The 19,948-nt window shown below is 44.8% G+C and overlaps 2 protein-coding genes and 1 non-coding gene across 7 annotated transcripts in view; 1 reads left to right on the forward strand and 2 right to left on the reverse strand.

Moving 5' to 3' along the window:
- BRD3 (bromodomain containing 3) overlaps positions 1-7,654 on the reverse strand; it is a 42,021-nt gene extending 34,367 nt beyond the window's left edge. For 2 of the 5 annotated variants that reach the window (XM_071817488.1, XM_071817489.1), the window contains exons 1-2: positions 7,578-7,654; positions 5,007-5,156 (exon numbers count right to left, since the gene is read on the reverse strand). The gene's annotated coding sequence lies outside the window, so the exon portion shown is untranslated. Of the gene's footprint in view, positions 1-5,006; positions 5,157-6,791; positions 6,918-6,969; positions 7,056-7,526 lie in introns of those variants that run through there. The other 3 variants (XM_065853650.2, XM_065853653.2, XM_065853652.2) reach the window with 3 other exon arrangements.
- Positions 7,351-18,224, forward strand: WDR5 (WD repeat domain 5). The gene is made up of 14 exons (XM_065853661.2): positions 7,351-7,517; positions 9,102-9,292; positions 10,117-10,225; positions 10,869-10,942; positions 11,858-11,947; positions 12,530-12,619; positions 13,156-13,239; positions 13,727-13,782; positions 13,914-13,960; positions 14,758-14,833; positions 15,346-15,379; positions 16,077-16,151; positions 16,361-16,448; positions 17,083-18,224. Exons 2-14 carry the CDS (start codon positions 9,212-9,214, stop codon positions 17,181-17,183), a joined length of 1,005 nt encoding a protein of 334 aa, XP_065709733.1. The 5' UTR covers positions 7,351-7,517; positions 9,102-9,211; the 3' UTR covers positions 17,184-18,224.
- A 1,378-nt stretch (positions 18,225-19,602) lies between these two features.
- Positions 19,603-19,727, reverse strand: LOC136110636 (U6atac minor spliceosomal RNA). The gene has a single exon (XR_010652642.1). It is a non-coding gene; the product is annotated as a U6atac minor spliceosomal RNA (small nuclear RNA).
- Positions 19,728-19,948: the final 221 nt, after the last annotated feature.

The following is a 19,948-nucleotide window of genomic DNA, read 5'->3' on the forward strand; positions in this document are numbered from 1 at the left end:
TAGAACGCCGCCAATGCAAGCTGTAGTAGTAAGTGGCAAAAACATAGAAAAGATCCATCAACAAACCCCACAACCTGATGTAGTTTGCACTGGTTAGTGCATTTCGTAACATTGCCAACTGCTGAAAACAACAAGAAAAATTATCTAATGTACACAATAAAAACAGAATATGAATTTACACCCCCCCCACCATAAGAGCATCAACAAACATAAGCACTGTTAAAAACACACACACTTCCAAATAATAGACCAACACAGCCTATATCCCGAAGCAAATCTACAAATGCAAACAGAACTGCTGCTACTATAACCCTAAATATGACTCAATTGCTGCAGCACAAAAGCCAAGAAAAAAAATAGAGCTGTTGGAAAATAAACAAGTCCAGGGGAAACAATTGAGCGCCAACATAAAACAAGAAGCAGTTAGAAGATTTCTCTGTGGACACATATGCCGGCAGAGGCTGCCACGCTGCCTGTTACAGACAGCCATGTGGTGATGCCAATTAATAAGTCAGTTTATTGTAACCATAAGGTGAAGGCAGTTTTACTGGAAGACCTTATTTCCAGAAGATTAGCTTTTGAAAAACGTGACCAACGGGACTGAAATTTCTCAGGAGGTCTGATATAATCTGCAAGACTGAGTTTTGTACAGGCAAGTGGATAAATGCTTAAGAAAATTCCACTCAGGCTTGTGGCTGCCTCAGGATGAAACCAGAGTTGTGCATGTGCCTTAGCTGAACCCCAAAAAAAGTGCTTTTTTGCACTCAACTTCAAGGCTCATTCAAATGCAGGAACTAGAAACTTGCTCACAGCTGTACTGCTCTTGACACACTTTTGTAAGATCATATTTGAAGTTGCAACGGCATCTGCAGCCCAACCCCACACTAGGTCAGCGTGTGCCTTGGGCTCCCTTCTGCGTGCATTGGCCTTTTTGACTTGACCCTCAGGTACCCAAAAGCCATTTCAGTGCCCTCCACACCCACTCGCACTCTGCAGGAACACAGAGCACATGAGCAGCAAGAAAAAAGCATGTTCCGTATCTTAAGGGCAGCAGCCACACTTCACAACCTGCCCCACGTCTGGTCATCACATACTCCTCATTATCAGACTGAGCAAGGAAATCCCTTTGAAACATCACCTGAACCCCACCCTGCCTAAAAGCATCCTGGACGCTGAATATTAGGTAGAGGGAACTGAGTACAGGGCACTTTTTATCATCATTCTGCCATATTCCTATTTTCAAGACAATTCTGGAAGAGTACACATGTACCAGAGCACTTGAGAGTGGAAAGGCACCAGCTCAGTTATTCTGAACGCACTGTCCTGCTCCAGTACATGTCCAATCCACATGGATAAGCAGGGTATAAATTTATGAATACTGTAACATACACAGACACCAAATGATGAGCATGACCAAAGAGCCCCTAAATGAAAACTGCTGCCACTCTGGGCATGGGGGGCTGGGAAAACTTGGCAGGCTGGAGCTTTCCAAGGGAGGGAGCAGGGAGTAATCAGCTGAGTATTCATTATGAACACTTGTGAAGATGTGTGTCTTTCACCCTGAAGACTCTTTTTTCAGCTGAACCACGATCTGAAATTTTGATTTTTAAATGTATTTATGTTTTGGTTTGAGGCAACAACAACAAAAAAATGTGTTGGCTGAAACACAAGACGTGGCAAAATTACAAGCAACTGAACAGGGGGTCTCATGATGGAAACTGTTCAGCAGCACATAGAGAACACAAATGGAGGGCTGAGCACCGGCAAAGGGCAGAGACGAGAGGCAAGGAGGGTCCCTGCATGAGCACAAAGCTCTTCAAGCTGGCAAAGTCACTTCACAATGAACATTCACAAGCTAAAAACTGGAGTGTGATCCTCACTGCAAATGCACTTTCAAGAGCAGTTTGGTCATGGAGGGTACAACAAAACTGCAACCCAAAAGCAGTCTTCAACTACACCTAATACTGCCTTATCTCACCCAGTATGGGTATAAGACAGTTTAATCTCAAATTGTTACATTTATTAAGCATAATACTGAGCAGGCCAAACAAGTCACATGCAAAACTGTTCCCAAAGATGTCACCACTACCAGCTTTTAACCTGGAACATACAAATCACACACACACCTACCTGTAGGTCTGCAAACTTACACCTAAAGAACCCAGATGCATCCTCCAAGGGAACAGGAAAGCAAACATGTTCTAGAGATCCTTAAAGCCTTCTTTATACCAAACAGGCACAGGCTGAGTCAGTTTAAATAAGCCCCATAGGAGGTACAGTGAAATCAAATCATAACAATTCAAGCACTAGGTACTTTGCCCAAAGTAAAAGTACTTAGGCTGAGGAAAAAATAGTTGTAATCTTTAAATGCATTTTTGAAGTGATTTTCTCATATTAGTTTTACACAAAAGATGTAAGTCTGCCTGCTTGAGGATACCTTAACACCAGCTTTTCCAGAAAATGTAAGATTACAGCAGCAGCTATTCACTTTCTCCTCCTCCTCAAGCTCAGAGGAACATCCTAGATTCACTCAGAGCCTTTTGATTAGCCTCTGTGGTCTCTTATGGTGCACCTCCAGTTACCCAATTAGTACCTTGTTAACTAACACCTGCAGTGTATTTATTCCTTGCCATTGCACTGTTTTTAACTCTTAATTCACAGTGGTACATAAACCCTTCTAGGAGGCTTTGTGCATATGCTTTGACAAGAAAAAACTTATTTTTGCAAAAGCGGAGTGTTTTTCAGGGCTGCTAAACACTGACACTTCTCTACTCTTGGTGTCCAGGGTAGGACTTGAGTCTTTTGAAAACAAGGGTGGATAGAAGCAAGAAAGGGAGATTCTTGTCTCTGTGGGACTGATGAGTTTTGTGAGAACTGGCCACGCTCAGTGCCTTGCATGACTGCACCCAACAGCATTTAATAGTAATCAGGGACTGCCAGGAACACTAACCTGGAGCTTCTGATTCTTTACCTCACCATTCAGTGCCTCTTTGACTATCAAAACCATTGTTGCCCACTACAAGGGAGTTCTGTTAGTATTTGTACTTGGGGATTACTTAGGGATTGCAAGTGGAGAAGGCTGCTGAAGTCTGAGTGCCACATTGGCAATCCATTCTGTCCTCCAACTCTGGGCACATCTGTAGGCAAGTGGCATGTGAAGGCTGACGTGAGCTCCACACGCCTCAAGGCTGGGAAATTTGGCCATTCTGCCCATTTTATCAGCCATCAGCTGCCATGGGCCCCAAGAGATCACACATCTGCAGACTCACAGCAGAGCCTATTAGCAGCAGCTGCTACCTCTAGAGTGGATGTCATTCTACATTACATAATTTATTCAATAACAGTCATGTTTGGGATAAAGAAATAATAGTGCACCAACAGAAGATTGCTTAAGAGCGTGTAGAAAATGTCTGGGAATGTATGACTCCTATCATCCCAGTGGCAGAGAGAAGGGTGTTGAACACAAGGGGATAAATGCTTTTATTGCGACAGAGTCATCTTTACCGATGATTTTCTTCACTGTAGTGGCAGGATTTCCTCGACTGAGTAAGTGTTATTCAGTAAGTTAAGGATGACAGGACTAGGGCAGAGGTTTGAAACAATAATTGCAGTTTGTTCTTCTGTACTACCTTTCATCTGTGGAATTCACAACAATGCAATAATCCTCCTAACAGCTTTTGTAGGTAAGAAAATATTATGAGCCCTGTTTTAAAGCTGAGGAAGCTGAGAGGGAATATGATGATGCAGAGAATCATGGGCAGAGCCAGAACTGGTGCTCAGCTCTTCTGACTCACACTTTGTCGTTCTGAGAGCCTGGACACGTCAGTTGGTGAGGCCACCCTGGCTACTCAGTGCCTACAGGACCTTTGTCTCTTCACTGTTTGCTCTTCATCTGGAAAAGGGTGAGCAGAGCCCCCAAACAGGGAACCCACAAGCTAGGATCTCTACAAGCCCCAACAGGCACAGAACTATGGTAACTGATGGGAAGGCAGAAAATGCTCTAACCAAACAGTAACACTTTCAAACATCTCAATTTCTAAATTAAAATGAGTACTAAATATACTCAGATTTCAGATAGTTTTATATCTCAGGGATATGAGTTAATCTTATTGAACTGTCCGTTCATTGGAGTTGTAACCATTTGCACCAGCCAAAAACGAAGCTCCTGATTCCCAGAAGTGCTGAGAACCTGCTGCTCCGGTTGAAGAGGCTGGGAGAGGCAGGCTGTCATCACATCTGGCAGTCACACCACGTGTGATGCAGTCTGGGGCTCACAAATCACCAGCGTTTTTGCATTAACTTGGCTGTGACACGCATTGGGGGGAATCCGCTTTGAATGATACACTCCGGCACGTTGCTGGACTCCAATCCTGCATGAAGTCCTCCCTTCTCTTCAAAAATATGGACTGTTTCTTAACAGGTCTTTACTAACATGGAGCTCTATACACACTGGGTTCAATGATCTGACTTTGAAAGAACTTGACTTAGCTTCCACAGGTCCCTTGTGCCCAGGCTAAGTGTTTGTACACATCCCTCCCAGGGCAGAATGAATCAAACCCTACCTGCTCTCCACTGGGCTGAGATTTCCCAGTTTTAAATGAACAAATGTTGGCAGTGATGCAAGCACTGTTCATAACGTAGTGGGGGAGGTAGAAATATCAGCCTGGAAAAGGTTTACTGTTTGTTTTTAAATCCCAGAAGAAACATATGAATGCGATGTATCTGGGATTTAGAAAGAAACAGAGCAGCGTATTAGCAACCACAGAGGAACAGCAATGTGTCAGAGATCAGCAGCTCTTTAAAAGACTAAAAGATGCAGCAGGTTTCTCACAGGTTCTTCCTCTCTCTGTTTCTTGAGCAGTGTGTAACACACAGTAAGTCTGTTCTGTGCTCCCTGTGTCTGCTGAGAGGCCCAAGCAAATAAAAGTCCTAACTGAGATTGCTAATTGTGCCAAAACATAAACGTGGGCTTACACAGCTTGTAAGCTTAATGCCTTATTACTCACCATTGCAAACGTAAGCACGAGCTTGTTTGCAGCAGCCAGGTCTAAAGAGCAGGTCCAGCATATACTGGAGTCAGTGGGAGCTTTTCCACAAAGGTTAACATCCTTTGGATCAAATCTGCAGGACTGGATTAGTTGTGGTCTCGGTGGAACCTGTGGCAAAATTGTATACATCAGTCATAGCAGCACCCATGGCCTCAGCTCTGGTCCTGACACCCTTAAAGCCACCTGAAGGGATCCCAGCAGCACTGAAAGCAGTCATTTCTGTCTCATGTGAGCCACTCATGGACTTTTATTTCCCTTTCATGATTATGGGAAGCTGCTCTCCCACAAAAAATAAAAACTCTCAGACAGGTGTCTTTTCCAGTGTACTTGGCAGGTCACCAAGTTCAGGCTATTTTGAACCAAATGGAATGAAAGATTTTGCGAGGGAGAAGCCTGCCAAACCCCACTCTTTTCCAGAGAGAGAACTTGGACAGATACCACATCCTGCTGATCCCAGCTGTGGCAGCATGGCTGGGAGAGCAGGAAAGACCCTCATCGATGACTCACAACCAACAAGTTAAATTTCATCCAAAGGTAATGGGCTGTCTGTGCAAATCCCCAGGTACTCACAATATGCAGTCCCCAAAAAATGCCCCTGCACGCTGAGCTGCCTTTCCCTGCAGGCGCCATGCTGTCAAAAACCCTGTCTAGCATGTGAGCAAGTGCTTTGCCAAATGGAGTTTATCATACTTTAACTTGTTTTAAAAAAAAATCCAGGACACTTAGAGGCTAAGGGGTTGTTTAAGATTACAATTAATTTGTGTCGAGGCTACCGTTTTCAAGGTTCAGAGAGGTATTATTCAGTATAGGAAAAAAATTTTATACAAACATATGTATTTTATACATATTTAAAAAAATATTAGGGAAGCACTTGCAAAGCAGACACTGAGAGGCAAAATACAAACATTTATCTCCAATGTGAAAGACATAAAAACATCTTATCCCTGTCACAGGCAAGTTATATAAATACATAGCATTATACTTTGATTTCATTTGTGCTCTTTGTTTTTTTTTTTTTTTAAATAATGAAAACTTCAAGCAAAAACCATCTGGAAGAACCAGCAACAGAAACTTAGCTGGATTTGTTTCCTAACATTGTTGTGCGGCTGCTGCAGCTCTTGTAACTCTGTTTACGTTTTACCTCCTCGAGTTTAGACAGCAGGGTTAATTCTCCAGACTTCTGCTGTGGGTTTGCAGGCAGTAGGGGAAGAGCTTTGGCTTCACTGTACCACAGCTTTTTCTTTTCAGCTTTTTTTTTTTCCTATCTCAGCTGCCACTAGAATTTTTGGAGCCCTAAGATCTTCCTGTGTTAAAGGGCCAGCAAATGACACGTCTCCTCCTTTTCATCCCTCAACTGAAAGCAGACTGTAATGTGTTCTGTGTGGAATAGGCTCAGAAAAGAACGCTGCTCTCCAGAAAAGCACTTAAACACATGCTTAACTTTTGGCCTTTGCGAATCAAAATTAAATGCTTTTCTGAATCAGGGCCCCTGTACGCTGGTACACTGAGAACCACCTTGGATACAGTCTGGATACAGCAAATATTAAAGCGTTAAATGGCTCATCCATCAGCCTCATGCATTACACACGTTAGTGCATTGTGAATTTCACAGCGGCTTTTATCTGTAGTACTGGTGCTGTCGTGCATATTAACCCACCGACACCTAACCCTGCTGCAGCCGGGTTCAACTGTGTTTTAACAACTGCTATGGATGGGAGCAGAGCCGTGGCAGCGGCTGCGTACCTGACCGCGGGTGCCCGGCGTGATCTGTGCTACACAGCAACGTCCCCCAGGCTGGATGGGGCCCTGACCAGCCCTGCTCTGCGCCACATGCCCGGCAGGGCCCTGGATGCTGCTGCTCTCGACGCCCGCTCCACACGGAGCCACCCAGGGCAAGGACAGCACCTCAGAGGGGCCTCACCCGTAGCAGACGCAGCGCACAGCACAGAGCTCGGGCCTCTTCCCCGCCGACTGCGGCCGCTCAGCCCGGGAAAGTGAAGGAGGGGAGGGCTGGGCCGGAGAAAGGCGCCGCCTTCCGCTTTAAGGCGCTGTCTGCCTCTTTAAGGCACCACCCACCGCTTTAAGGCACCGCCCACCGCTTTAAGGCACCGCCCACCGCTTTAAGGCACCGCCCACCGCTTTAAGGCACTGCTCTCCCCTTCAAGGCACCGCCTGCCCCTTTAAGGCACCTCCCACCCTCTAAGGCACCTCCTACCCCTCTATGGCACCGCCCACCCGCTGCTTTTTGGCTCTCGGACCCTGCCGTAGCGCTCCCGGGAGAGAGCGGCATTGTGCAGCCTTTGGCCCGGACCGCGCATGCGCCGTCCTACATTCCCCCCGCCTGGCGGCCCCGGAGCTGCCGCCGCCGCGTCCCTCCCCTCCCCTCCTGCGGCCGCGCTCCTCCTCGCCGCGGAGGAGGCGGTGGCACCGCCGCCGGGCCCCCCCTTTTTCCCTCCCCCTTTCCCCCCGGTAAGTCACCGCGAGGCGCGGGGGGGGGGGGCGGCCCGTTTTCCTCTCCCGTCTCCTCACCGCCGGGTTCCCGCACCGCCGTTCTCCCCTCGCGCGCGGCGGCGCCGCCTCCCCTCAGGCAGCGCGCGGAGCCCACTTCCCTACCTCCCCCCTCCTCTTCCCCTCCCCTCGTGGAGGCCGCGCGCTGGGCCTCGCGCCGCCACCCTCCCGCCGCCACCCTCCCGCCTTCCCACTCCCGCGCGCGGGTCGGGCGCGCGTGCACGCGGGCGGCTCCGCAACCGAGCGGGGCTGCGGCTGGGGAGGGGGGACGAGACACCCCTGCACCCCCCTCAAAGTTTGGGGTTCCCGCAGGGAACTGCACCCTCTCCCACCTCCCCAAACGTGGCGGGGAAAGGGCGTTTGCAGCCGGCGGCCGTGGCGCTGCGGGCCGGTGGGTGTGTCGGCACCGCGTGCCCGGCGGCGGGGGCTGCGCCGGCGCTTGGGCGCCTGTTTGCGGGTTCCCCGCGTCCCCCCCGCTGCCAACCCCGCGGGTGCGGGCGCTGGGCTTCGTGCGGGGCGATGCTGCGGTGCAGGCGGGGCTGGGCGAGCTCGCCGAAGTTGCCAAATGAGTTCCAGGTGAAAAGGGTCTGATCCGCGTTAGGAAACTTTCAGTTTCTTATCATCGCCACCGGTGATTTATTCACGCTGTGGAGAGGGCTTGTTAAAGCAGACAGGCAGCTGGTAGTGCTTGAAGGAGGTGCTTGAAATGCCACTTAGTCACCGAAAGAGCAAATGCCATTGCTCCCAAATCTGCTGCCACCCTCAAAAAGAATGGCAGTGGTGGTGGGATATTGCGAGTGTACTTGAAGACAAATCCATACAGTGTGAGCCGGAGCTTATTCTGTTCCTAAGCTGAAATGTGGCTGAGCTGCAATGGGGATTGTTCCCTCTGCAGCATCAGCCCTGATTACCGAGCACTGGCACAGCACTTGAGCAGGTTTTGTTACAGAAAGCGAGTCTGGTGAGAATAACGCAGGGCTGGCTTTGAGTCAGGAGGAAGTCTCAGGTGGAGAAGGGTGTGATTTGATGCTCAGACTGTTTAGGAGGGAAATCTGAGGCTGAAATACTCGCATTCCAAGATGTAGTGGGATCTTAAGCTGTGGAAATGCCCGTTATTTTTTGCGCTCGTTATGATCTTGTATTCCCTTCATTAATAAATATAGGGAAAAAAAAGACCTCAGACTGTTTTGTTTTCACCTTTTGTACAAACCGTTGTATTTACTGTGTACTGAGTACGTGTTAGAAGCGTTTTGGGGAGCGTGATATGAAAACCCTTCTACACCTAAAGCTATTCTGCTTTATTTCTATTTGGAATGGAGTAGAGTGGAAAAAAGCTTTGCAATAAGTGATAAAAGGCCGTGACTTCGGTTCTTGGTCTTGCACATAAGTGGGTTCTGAAGGCCTAAAATACTCCCGTGTTGCTAAACAGATACGGAATATGGCTTTTCACACTGATTTCTGGCGCCTGCAGTCAGGCTAATCTCATTTTTCTAGCTGCTGAGGATCTTTTTGACAGCTAATGAGAATATTTTGTTTTTCTTCCAGGTTTCTGTTTCAGCGCCGCTTCTCCTCTGCGTGGCAAGAGCTGCCTTTTGAAGCAGCACATTCATTCTCCCCTTCAAGCACCATAAGTCTCATTTGCCAGCCCCAGAACCATGGCAACAGAAGAAAAGAAGCCAGATGCAGAATCCACCAAAACACAATCTACTCCTTCCTCCTCAACCAATCAGAGCAAGGTGTGTGTGGGGCTCTGAACAATATCCGTGTGAATACACGTGGCAACTACCTGCATATTCAACTAAAAACCAGAATTACAGAATTGAATTTGCACGTAGACCAAGAGCTTCTCCAGGTTTCTGCTTCTGATGTCGTCTTGAGCTGAAAATGTGCTGAGGATTTGATGGGAAAAGTGGGTGGAGTGTGGCCCCTTTTGTCATGTTAGGGGTTTTGACTTAGTGCAAGTTCTTGTTAATGAAATATTTCTCATCTGAGCATTAGAAAGGCAGGTTGGTTGTATCCTCAGAATGCCTAGAGGTGGCTGGAGAGTCAGTGGATCCATGTTCGTATTTGCAAGGTGGGGAGGCAGTCATTATTCCCATTCTTTAAAGCCTGCAGATGCTCAAAGGAGATGTTACTGTCTAACTGTGAAAACTTCACAGAGGGGGAAAAGGGGAAAAACCCCTGAGATTATGGGGGGATTATAGAGGAATTGGTCTGTGGTTTGATTCATGATAAGGAAGAAACCTGCAAACACATAAAAGCACTACGCAGATCAGTACCAAGAGTATTATTTTGATCTACCCAGCACAGCATTACTCTCGCCTTTTGGTTATTGGCTTGGGTGGAATTTGTGCTGGGGATGAAGTTGGTGCAGCAAGGGGGGGTTTTGTTTGTGGTTTTGTTTTTTATTGCATTTGGAGTGGGGCAAAAATGCTGGAATCTGTTTTGGTGAACAGTCATGCAGTCCACTGCTGTGTACTGACCCAGCTGGATACAGGCTTGTCACTGAGATACTACATTTGGAATTTATTCAACTCGTTCATATACATTTTTCTTGCAGCCTGCGCCAGTAAAACCGAACTATGCTCTAAAGTTCACGTTAGCGGGACATACAAAGGCAGTCTCATCAGTAAAGTTTAGTCCTAATGGAGAGTGGCTAGCCAGCTCCTGTAAGTATTGCTTGCTTTTTATCTCATCTAAAACATGCAAATGTGGACCTTGGAGAACTGTCTGTAGCGTTTCCTTCATTAGATGGGAGTGACATGGGAATGACTTAGGTCTTTGGCTTAACTGCAGTTAGCCTTAGTAAAACCAGTGCTGCGTACCATATATAAATCAACTTTTATGTTCAAGTGTCCTCATGAAAGTCCCTCCCTCTCCCCCGCCCTTTTTACCTCTGGCAAATATCAACTTTTTTCTCTGGCGTGTTTTACCAGTTAACATGGATAATACGTTTGCTTTTTTTGCAGGCGTTAATTCAGTCCAGCTTGTGGTGTAATTTTTGTTCTTTTTGGGCAAAAGCGTTTCAGCCTTCCTGTGCGTTCTCTGCTTTTACCACTGGCGATCTAAAACAAAAGTGGAAACGCAAGTTGTCATCAGGGAAACTCAAGCGGCTGGAGACTTTGCATTCCAGGCAGTTTATGTAATCTCAGCTGCTGCAGCTTGGCCTGTACCAAACTGTTCTTTGCAGTTACATATTACCTTATACACTTAGGCCTGCTTGGGAAGGAAGAAAACCCCAGTGTTTCTGGAGATGTAGTTAATATTATCTGTTAGTGCTGCTAATATCTTAACTGGCACATTCTTTTCCAGCTGCTGACAAACTCATTAAAATTTGGGGAGCGTATGATGGCAAGTTTGAAAAAACAATATCTGGTCATAAACTGGTGAGTATGAGGAGATCACTGTGCATGTGAATTTACTCATAAAGGATTTTGCTTTCTCTTCCTCATCCAGAAATTTCCATTCTTGGCTGGTTTGGCTTGGGTAGGAGGCTTGTTCTTCAGTCTCAGTTTGTATTGCTTTGTTCATAAAGTCCTGCACAACAGCCCGGGACTGGAATTGCTGAGTAATAGCAAGTTGGGCTGGAAATCTGGGTGAAGCGCAGGCTGGCGATGCCGAACCTGCCTGCACGCTGCCTGGCATCCCCAGTTCAGGAGCACCAGCCTCGGATACGGGGCAGCTCATTCCTGGGTGGAAATCCCTGTAAACTGTAGCACTGTGTCCTGTTCCGTCTTTCCTTTGTAAATGGAGCAGAATGGCTTGCCTTTTAAGGAGATTGAATATTTCTTGTGGGCTTGCCTACATAAACACGACACTTACTCATTCTGCACAGTTCTGATGAAAACGCAAACTCCCAAACGCTTTGGTTTTGCTTTCTGAAGTTTCTTACGTGCTTAAGTTTTGTAAGCAAAATGAAGATTCACCAAAAGAAAAACCGGTAGAATCTTGTTCTTCTCCAGCCCTTAGGGACTCGAGCCATGAAGAGCGAGTCATTTGTCACGAAGAGAAGCCACTAACTCAGATTAGTTCCTATAACATAGTGTTTATGAATTCCAAGAGAGGGTGTTGGTGGCCACAGTCAGAGCTGTGTGAACAAGCCATTGATGTTTTTGGAGTATATGGCTCAGCTGAAAATGAACAAGTGCCAGAGGAGCTCTTAACCCCATCAAATCAATGAATTCCCAGCTCTCAATGCTGAATTTTCTTTCAAGCTTCAGCTGTGAATACAATGTGCAGTCTGTGTTTTCCATTTTCCTGTGTTGGTGAACAGAGCTGAGAATGGTTTCCCTTTGTTTTAGGGCATCTCTGATGTTGCTTGGTCATCAGATTCCAACCTTCTTGTCTCTGCCTCCGATGATAAAACTCTCAAAATATGGGATGTAAGCTCGGTAAGGGCGGAAATTATTATTTACCTTCCTTCTCCCCAGCAGTAGTGTCTTAATTCTTTGGGTAATATTGACTCTTTCCTGCTTATAATGAATTGCTGGTTGAATGGGCTGTGAGGATGAGTGAATTAAGGGGATATTTACAGGTACCGTGAGGATTCTGGTTATTTCTGAGAATGCTTGAGCCTTATGGTGGCAATAAAACCGCTGCCTTCACTTCTGAAAGCAGCGTGTCGGACTAAATGTTTTTGGGACTTCTTGTCATAGCTTCATTTGATTTTTGCTTCTTTTCCCCTTCCTTTTGTGCTGTTATAATGAGAGCGGGATAATTTGGCTGAATTTTGGTTGGGTATGTTAAACTGCTTGGGTCTCCTGAGTGGCCTGAAGAGTTTGCATCTTGGCTGCAGTCATGAAAAATGTGGTTTTTTTTCTTTCCTGTTGTTTTGCTGGAGCTGGTCCCCTGCCCATGTAAATGTGGGGTTAGACATGGCTGCTTTGTGTGCTGCCCAGTGATTAACCCTAATGCAGATTATCTTGTGGTGCTGAAGGATGCTGTGTGCTTAACTCTGCTAAATCTTGTTTCAGGGTAAGTGCTTAAAGACATTGAAAGGGCACAGTAACTACGTTTTCTGCTGCAACTTCAACCCTCAGTCGAACCTCATTGTTTCTGGATCAGTAAGTGATATTTTCTCTTTGTGCAAAGCAAATACCGCACACCCCTGGTACCCAACACTATGGGGACAGGACGGTTCTTTTAGGGATCTTTTGCAGAACGATGATGGCACTACAGTCATGGTTACAATTAAAGCTTTGCAAACGGGGTGTTATGATTAGTATAGCACAGAATTTATGACTAGAATGGCCCAGGATTTCTACAAGCAGAATGAATGTAGTACAATTTATAGGTAGCGTAATACAGAATTCATAATAGAGCTTAGAATCTAGGGGATTAGAAATTATAACTTAACTCACAGTATGTCTTCTAATCACCTGGAAACTCTGCAGATTGGGTCAGATCTTAATGCATGCTTTGCTGTGTCAGTATAATGATCAGAATCTAGACTTGAACATCATATAAAATAAGAGTGTGGTGCTGGTGTCCTGGGCTTGCAGCCACAGGGCAGCTGGCGGGAGGCACATGCGTCACATGCTGTGACGCTTCAACTAAAGGTGCATTGCTAAACCACCTTGTGCATTTCTTCCACCTTCAGTTCGACGAAAGCGTGAGGATATGGGATGTGAAGACAGGGAAGTGCCTCAAGACGTTGCCTGCACATTCTGACCCGGTTTCAGCTGTAAGTCCCTTCCGATAAGTGAACTTGCTGGTTTTGTTCAGCAGAACTCCTGCCTCTGTGGAGAAGGGGATTTGTGCTCCAGCTCTTACTACCAGGCCCTTGCACAGGGTTGTGGATGGGCTGGGGTGGATTTGACTGCTCATTCATTTATAAGGTAAAAGGAGCTTGGAATACAGCAATGTCAGTTCAAATGAAGAAAAAACAGAAGGTGTTCAACTCCTAGTATTTTTGGAATTAAGGAAAAGAAATTTGAACCTCAGATGTGTGAAACCATGACTGTTGTAACACGATTGTTCTGCCTTGTGTGGAAGATACTTCATGTTTACGAGTGAATGTTAGTAGCAATTAGTCTTTAAAATAGTGGTCCTGGTTGTATCCCCGTGAATTGCAGTGTCGGTAGTGGCAGATAAGTACTTTCAGTGGGGTTTAAAAATTCGCTCTTTGTGAAGATGGGTAAGTTTATTTTTCCCTTTCTGCAATGTTACAGGTGCATTTTAATCGTGATGGATCCCTGATAGTGTCAAGTAGCTATGATGGACTCTGGTAAGTGGTTATTTCTTGGCTGCAGCACAGTTCAAACCTTTTGCTTTTCAAAAAAAGCTTGTATTTGTAATGTTGAAATTGGAACAAAGCATTCAAAAGCAATAGTAATTGTTCTTGTATGTTTTTAATAGTCGAATCTGGGATACAGCATCAGGCCAGTGCTTGAAAACACTGATTGGTAAGTAGGAATATACTTCTTGTTTGTGCTCTGCTCTTCGCTGTTGAGTTGTAACACAGATATTCTGCATCATTGCTGTGAACAGTGGCTTCCTTAAGCTCTACTATACTGTCTTCTTACCATTCTGTTAATTCATTGTTGTCTGAGCTATTGCAATGAGAGGGTCTCTCCTTTCACACAAGTGGAAACTTGCTTAAGCTTTGAGTGCTGTGTAGTATGAATGGGCAAAAATAGAGTTTTGCAATTTTCTGCCGTTCATCCACGTCATGCTTGTTGTGCAACCTTTCAAAACTGGAACGACAAAGCAGATTGTGCTGTTGGATGTGAAAACGGGTGGTCTGTGACTACACAAGCTGCCTGTTTGTATTGCAACGTGCATATTGTGGACATTGCTGATGAAAGGAAACGTCCTCTTAGGCTCATATTCCTTGGTCTTTCATATTCTTACGAAGCATTACATAGGCAAGTTGTATGGCACTGCAAATCAGTGGCATGCATTCCAATATAGTGATTTTTAGAAGGCAGAGATGCAATCTTGCTCTAAGTGTTGATGCAAGGAAGGGCAGTTCAGCTACAAAGGGTTATTTAAAATGTTTGGGAGAAAAATGCTTCATATCTTTTTTTTTTTTTAAATTACTGAAACAATCACACCTCTCGTTTTCTTCAAGTACCAAGGGACAAGGGGACTGAAAGCTCGTTTCAGTGAAACAATTAACAAACTGTTGTCAAAGGAAATTTGCTGCCAATGAGACAGTCCAACTGTGCACTGTTTGATGTTGCTTTTATCTTCACTGTAGATGATGATAACCCTCCTGTGTCTTTTGTGAAATTCTCCCCAAATGGCAAATACATACTAGCTGCAACTTTGGACAAGTAAGTGTTAAAAACCAACAAACGCAAACCCCACAAACAAACCAACAAAAAAAAACCGAAGAAAAACCCACAGACTTTGAACTGTTTGGGTGTCAGCTAAAACTTTATTTTGCCGCTGTTTAGCTATCATGGTAATTACACTACACGAGTGTACAAGTTCATATATAGTATCAAACTTGAAAAGCCTGCAAGGTGTTGTGCCAGACCACCTTGTCCTCTCTTGCTGTGATGTGTCTGTTATCCCACCCATTATTTCTTTAAGTCATTATTTATAAAGAAACTTGCAGGTGTGGGGAAATACTTAAATATGCCCTATTTTATGGAGGAGAATATGAATGGCATGGCAGTAAAACTGATATTTTTGGGGTTAACTAACTCTTAATTCTAAAGCCAGGCTACAGTGATCCATGTAGACTTTAAGAACTCCGGTATAGAGAAACATTTTCTGTTACTAGAAAATTGTGAGATGAAAAAGCTCAGAGAACTAAAACCTCTGTTTTTCTGTTTTCTAGCACTCTTAAACTTTGGGACTACAGCAAAGGAAAGGTACGAACAATCCTCTCTCGCTATGTAGGCTTAACTAAGCTTATAGGGAAATCTGGATTTCATATGTGCTGCTTAAACTTGCTTAATGTTTTAAGTTGTTAGTACCCCTTTATTGGAGAGGACAAACTTTCAGCAGGGCCTTTTGCGGTAGGACAAGGGGTGGTGGTTTTAAACTGAAGGAGGGAGATTCAGGCTGGACATGAGGAAGAAATTTTGTACATTGAGGGTGGTGAGAGCCTGGCCCAGGTTGCCCAGAGAGGTGGTGGATGAACCATCCCTGGAGACATCCCAGGCCAGGCTGGACGGGGCTTTGAGCAACCTGAGCTGGTGAAGATGTCCCTGTCATGGCAGGGGTGGGAATTAGACGATCTTTGGAAGTCCCTTCCAACCCATTCTATGATCCTATGTCTCGTGATGCCCTGAGACAAATCAAGCTATATTTCTGCTTTTTTCCCTTTATGAACAATAAATTTATGTTTTCTTTCTCGTGCTAACATGACAGATTTAGGGCTTCCCCTCCCTGCTTCAAAATCATTTTGTGTTGTAGGGCAGAAGTGTCCTCTGCATCCTCCAGATAAGTTGGCAGGGTGGGAAACACAGGCAGATATATTTAGTCTTTTCTGCTGAGAGAGTTTGTCCTTGACTGGGAAAAATTACCTCTGGGCTGTATTAATGTGTTGTGGCTCTTTGCTTTCAGTGCCTGAAGACGTACACAGGACACAAAAACGAGAAGTATTGCATATTTGCCAATTTCTCCGTTACTGGTGGGAAGGTTGGTGTTTCTTTGAGATGCTTTTTACTGATGTGCGGTTTTTCCTGCTTTTCTTTGTAGAAGAAACAGTTTGGGAATGGAAACTTCCTTTGTCATATAATGTTGGACGTTCCCTTTCATATGACGGCGATGAAATGTTTACTGAGCAATAGCAGTTAGATGTAGGTGAGGAGAAAGGTGAAAATAACCATGTTTTTTCTGCTTTCCAGTGGATCGTGTCCGGTTCAGAAGACAACCTGGTTTATATTTGGAACCTTCAGACAAAAGAGATTGTACAGAAATTACAAGGACACACAGGTGTGGAAGAGGATTTTGTTTTTATTGATGGAATATCCCTCATGTCAGCCTGTAATGAGGGCTTAGCTTGAGCGCTTTCTCTCTGATGTTTAGTTTTGACTGTCAGACCCATAAATTCTTGACTTGCTGCTTCTTACATGGAAAGAAATAACTGACCGGGGTTTTTATTTGCTGTCTCTGGCATAAAATGCAAAGAGTTTAACCTGTAAAGTGAGGAAGAACAAGAATCTGGGGAGTTCTTGCATTTTGAAACCTGCCAAACCCTTTCCAACTCCGTGCTCTCAGTTCATGTTTGCTGGTGTTGCCTCTCACAGAGGAGCAAAATACTTCTAAACAACATTCCCTCTAAACCAGTTTCAGAAGGAATATGAGGCCTTTTAAAATGTTCTTTAATGATTGTTTGCTGCTTCCTTTGTCTACAGTGCTGAATAAAGCTACAGCTAAATGGAAAGTTAAATGTATTCATGAGGTGTTAACAGTTGGAAAATACTTATGTGTTTGAAATTCTGCTACAAAGACAGACTAACGTGGCGATGTTGGTTTTAAAAGTAGTAGCGATACACGTTCATTTTTGGGAATGACACAGACTCCATTGCTGTAAATAATGCTATTTGTATCTCTTTCTATTGCCTAGATGTGGTCATCTCAACAGCTTGTCACCCGACAGAAAACATCATCGCGTCAGCGGCACTAGAAAACGACAAAACAATTAAACTGTGGAAGAGTGACTGTTAAACGTTCCAGCATCGCTTCAGAGACTGTCAGGAAAACACGTTTTTAAAAAAAAAAACACCCACAAAAATATCGAAAAATCCACATGAGAATAATAAATCCAGTTTGGCGGGAAACCCGAAGAATATTTGATAAAGTGGTTTCTGTTAGGCTTGGCCCAAAGAAAACGCCTTGGCTCTTTGCTAGAACCGGCCAACGTGGTGAAAAACAAAGATGCAGTGTCTCCTTTCTTGCCGGATCTCTTGACAAACGGATGGTTCTGACTGCGGTAGAAGCGTCAGCCTTGTTCTGGACACCCCAAAGATACTGTATTGATGGTGGCATTACTTCTGGGCACTGTTGCTGGGTAAGGAAGAGCTGCCAGTCTGCTTTGTAACAATAAGTTCAGTCACGAGCATAGAGATGTGTGGAATTTTTTAAAGAAATGTCTGATTTTTAATTTGTTTTTTTTTTTTTTTTAATTTTTATTATTATTTTTTTTCCAGAATGTAGGTTCTAGTCTCTTGGGAAGTTTCTGTATTGTTTTAAATAGGAGTCCTGCATCTTTAAGGGTGCTTCATTTTAAACACTCAGCTCAAACTTTGTGACCAAATAAAACCGTACAGTTCCAGATCTCCCTCCTCCTGCCCCAACTTATTCCTGTGGTGAAATCTCTTACCTTCTGTATAGTTGCTTACCTCTTGTTACGTGTGTTTAATAGATGCTGTTTCTAGAGCAAAGTTACAGTTCTTCTGTTAACCATTAAAATGAATCCTGCTTGTAGTTGTTCTCAGCATATTTGACTTCTTTTCTCTCCTGGTTATAAAGCGAGCTCACAGATCACTGTAAAGTTATTTCAATGTACAAAGAAAAAAGCAAAACAAAACCGAGAACAGACTTTTGTATCTTGAAAATCCATCGTATGAAATTGTATTGCTAATGGCATGACTCTATATCTATTTCAGCGTTGGTATTTCTTTCCCTTTTTGTCATACCCACGTGGTATTTACACATCCAAAAAAAAAATACCATATGCCATAATAAAAAGGTGGGATTTTATGTGTATGCTTGTGGTAAGAGTTGTACTGATGTAAAGTGTCTGCGTCCCAAAGAAGCCTCCCTTAAAAACACCTTTAGAAGGAAATACTTTTGCAGCAGCTGTGTTGGGTGAAGGAGGAGGAGGAGCAGCCTGGTGCTCTACATCTGCTGGGGAAAACGCGAAGAGGAGCGTAACTCAAGTCAGACATTGTTTAAAGTAAGTTAGGGGATTGAACTGAATGTCTTATCAGAGGCAACATGGGTACAAACCCTCCCAGACCTTTAGATGAGGGGAAAGGAATCCTGACCCTGCTGCCCTCGGTGCAGAATGGGTAGGGAGGCTGACCCAGGGTTTCACTTGTGCCTCAATGCAATTCTTAACGAGCACAAGTTTTATTGCACCTGAAGGGCTCAGCTCTAAGGGGACCTGTAATTCCTGGTGAAGCAAAAATCAATTTTTTTTCTCTTTGTATTGGCCTTGTGCTTGACAATAACTGAAAATCAATTGCAGAACAAACGTCTCCTCTGGTGGCTGCTGGGAGACTGCCTCACTTACCCTTAGTGAAGAAGACAGCTGCAAGGCATGAGGTACAGCTTTTCAAAATGGAGAGTTCATGTTGAGCTGGTGCTGAAATGGCTGTTAGCAATGCTGCTGTCTTTTGAGGCTTTTCGTTACCACCAGGAAAGGACACAATGTCTCCAAACTTGGTGAGCATCACTGCTCAAATAATCAATTTCTTAACTTCATGATTTTTTCAGTCTTTTTCTGGCACTCCAATGAAACTTTTCAATTACAAGATGTCGCTGTGCTGCTTTTCCACTGTGGAGATAACGGTCTATTATTCCAGCAAAGCATTTTTGTGTAGATTTGGTAACATTTTGTAGCGTAGCACTTCCCGCATATTGGTGTGAGGGGCTGTTCCACGGCTTCCCCTGCCCTCAGAGCTGCAGAGGGAGATGCTTTCTGTGCGAAATCCCTTGAACAAGGATATTCTGAAGAGCTTTGATATAAAGGATCTACTCTTCTAGCTGACCTTTGTAAAGGTTGTGCGTAAGTCTCTAGTATCCCACCTGGGAACAATGCTGGGTGGTGTGAGCCATACTTAGCTCTAGTTATATCCAGCCTGGCATGTCAGTGGTGCTTTGGCAGCCAGGATTAGCTAATCTCCTAAAGCAGGGTGCTGAAAACGAGGTCTGTGCAATGACAGGGCTGGCTCGCTCTTCTGTAGTCGGAGAGATGGAGCTTTGCTTGTGTTGGGTGCAGCCTCACGGGTTGGAATGTGAGTGTCACCCTGGGGCTCTGCTGGGTGTTTTTAGGCTGAGGGAAAAGGAGTAAATGGGGTGAAGAAAGGAAGGGGAGCTGAACTTCAGGGGTTTGACCTCTTGAGGGGAGAAAAAGAAATGCAAAACATGGTTAGATGCCACGAAGTAGGTGGCAGTGCCTTAACCGTATGCGTGTTGTATAGGCCACAAGGGCCTCTTCCATCCTTATCAAGGGGAGTGCTAACCTTCTCTCCTTTCATACAACACGTTGCTACTATTGCGTCCAACGAAATTTAAACCTCCATTTTAATGCTTCTATATAAGCTAGGGTGAGAAACAACTTGTGTTTTCTTCCTCCTTAGCTTGACATCTGTTTCTGATCCCCATATAACAGTTTTATTCTCATGTCCGTAGGCATCCTCAAAGACACGAAAATCCCGTCAAAATAGCGAAAACGCGCGCTTCTGGGCGCCTTCTTAATATATTCA

Source organism: Patagioenas fasciata, chromosome 20 (assembly GCF_037038585.1).
Source record: "Patagioenas fasciata isolate bPatFas1 chromosome 20, bPatFas1.hap1, whole genome shotgun sequence".
In the NCBI taxonomy this organism is placed as follows: domain Eukaryota; kingdom Metazoa; phylum Chordata; class Aves; order Columbiformes; family Columbidae; genus Patagioenas; species Patagioenas fasciata.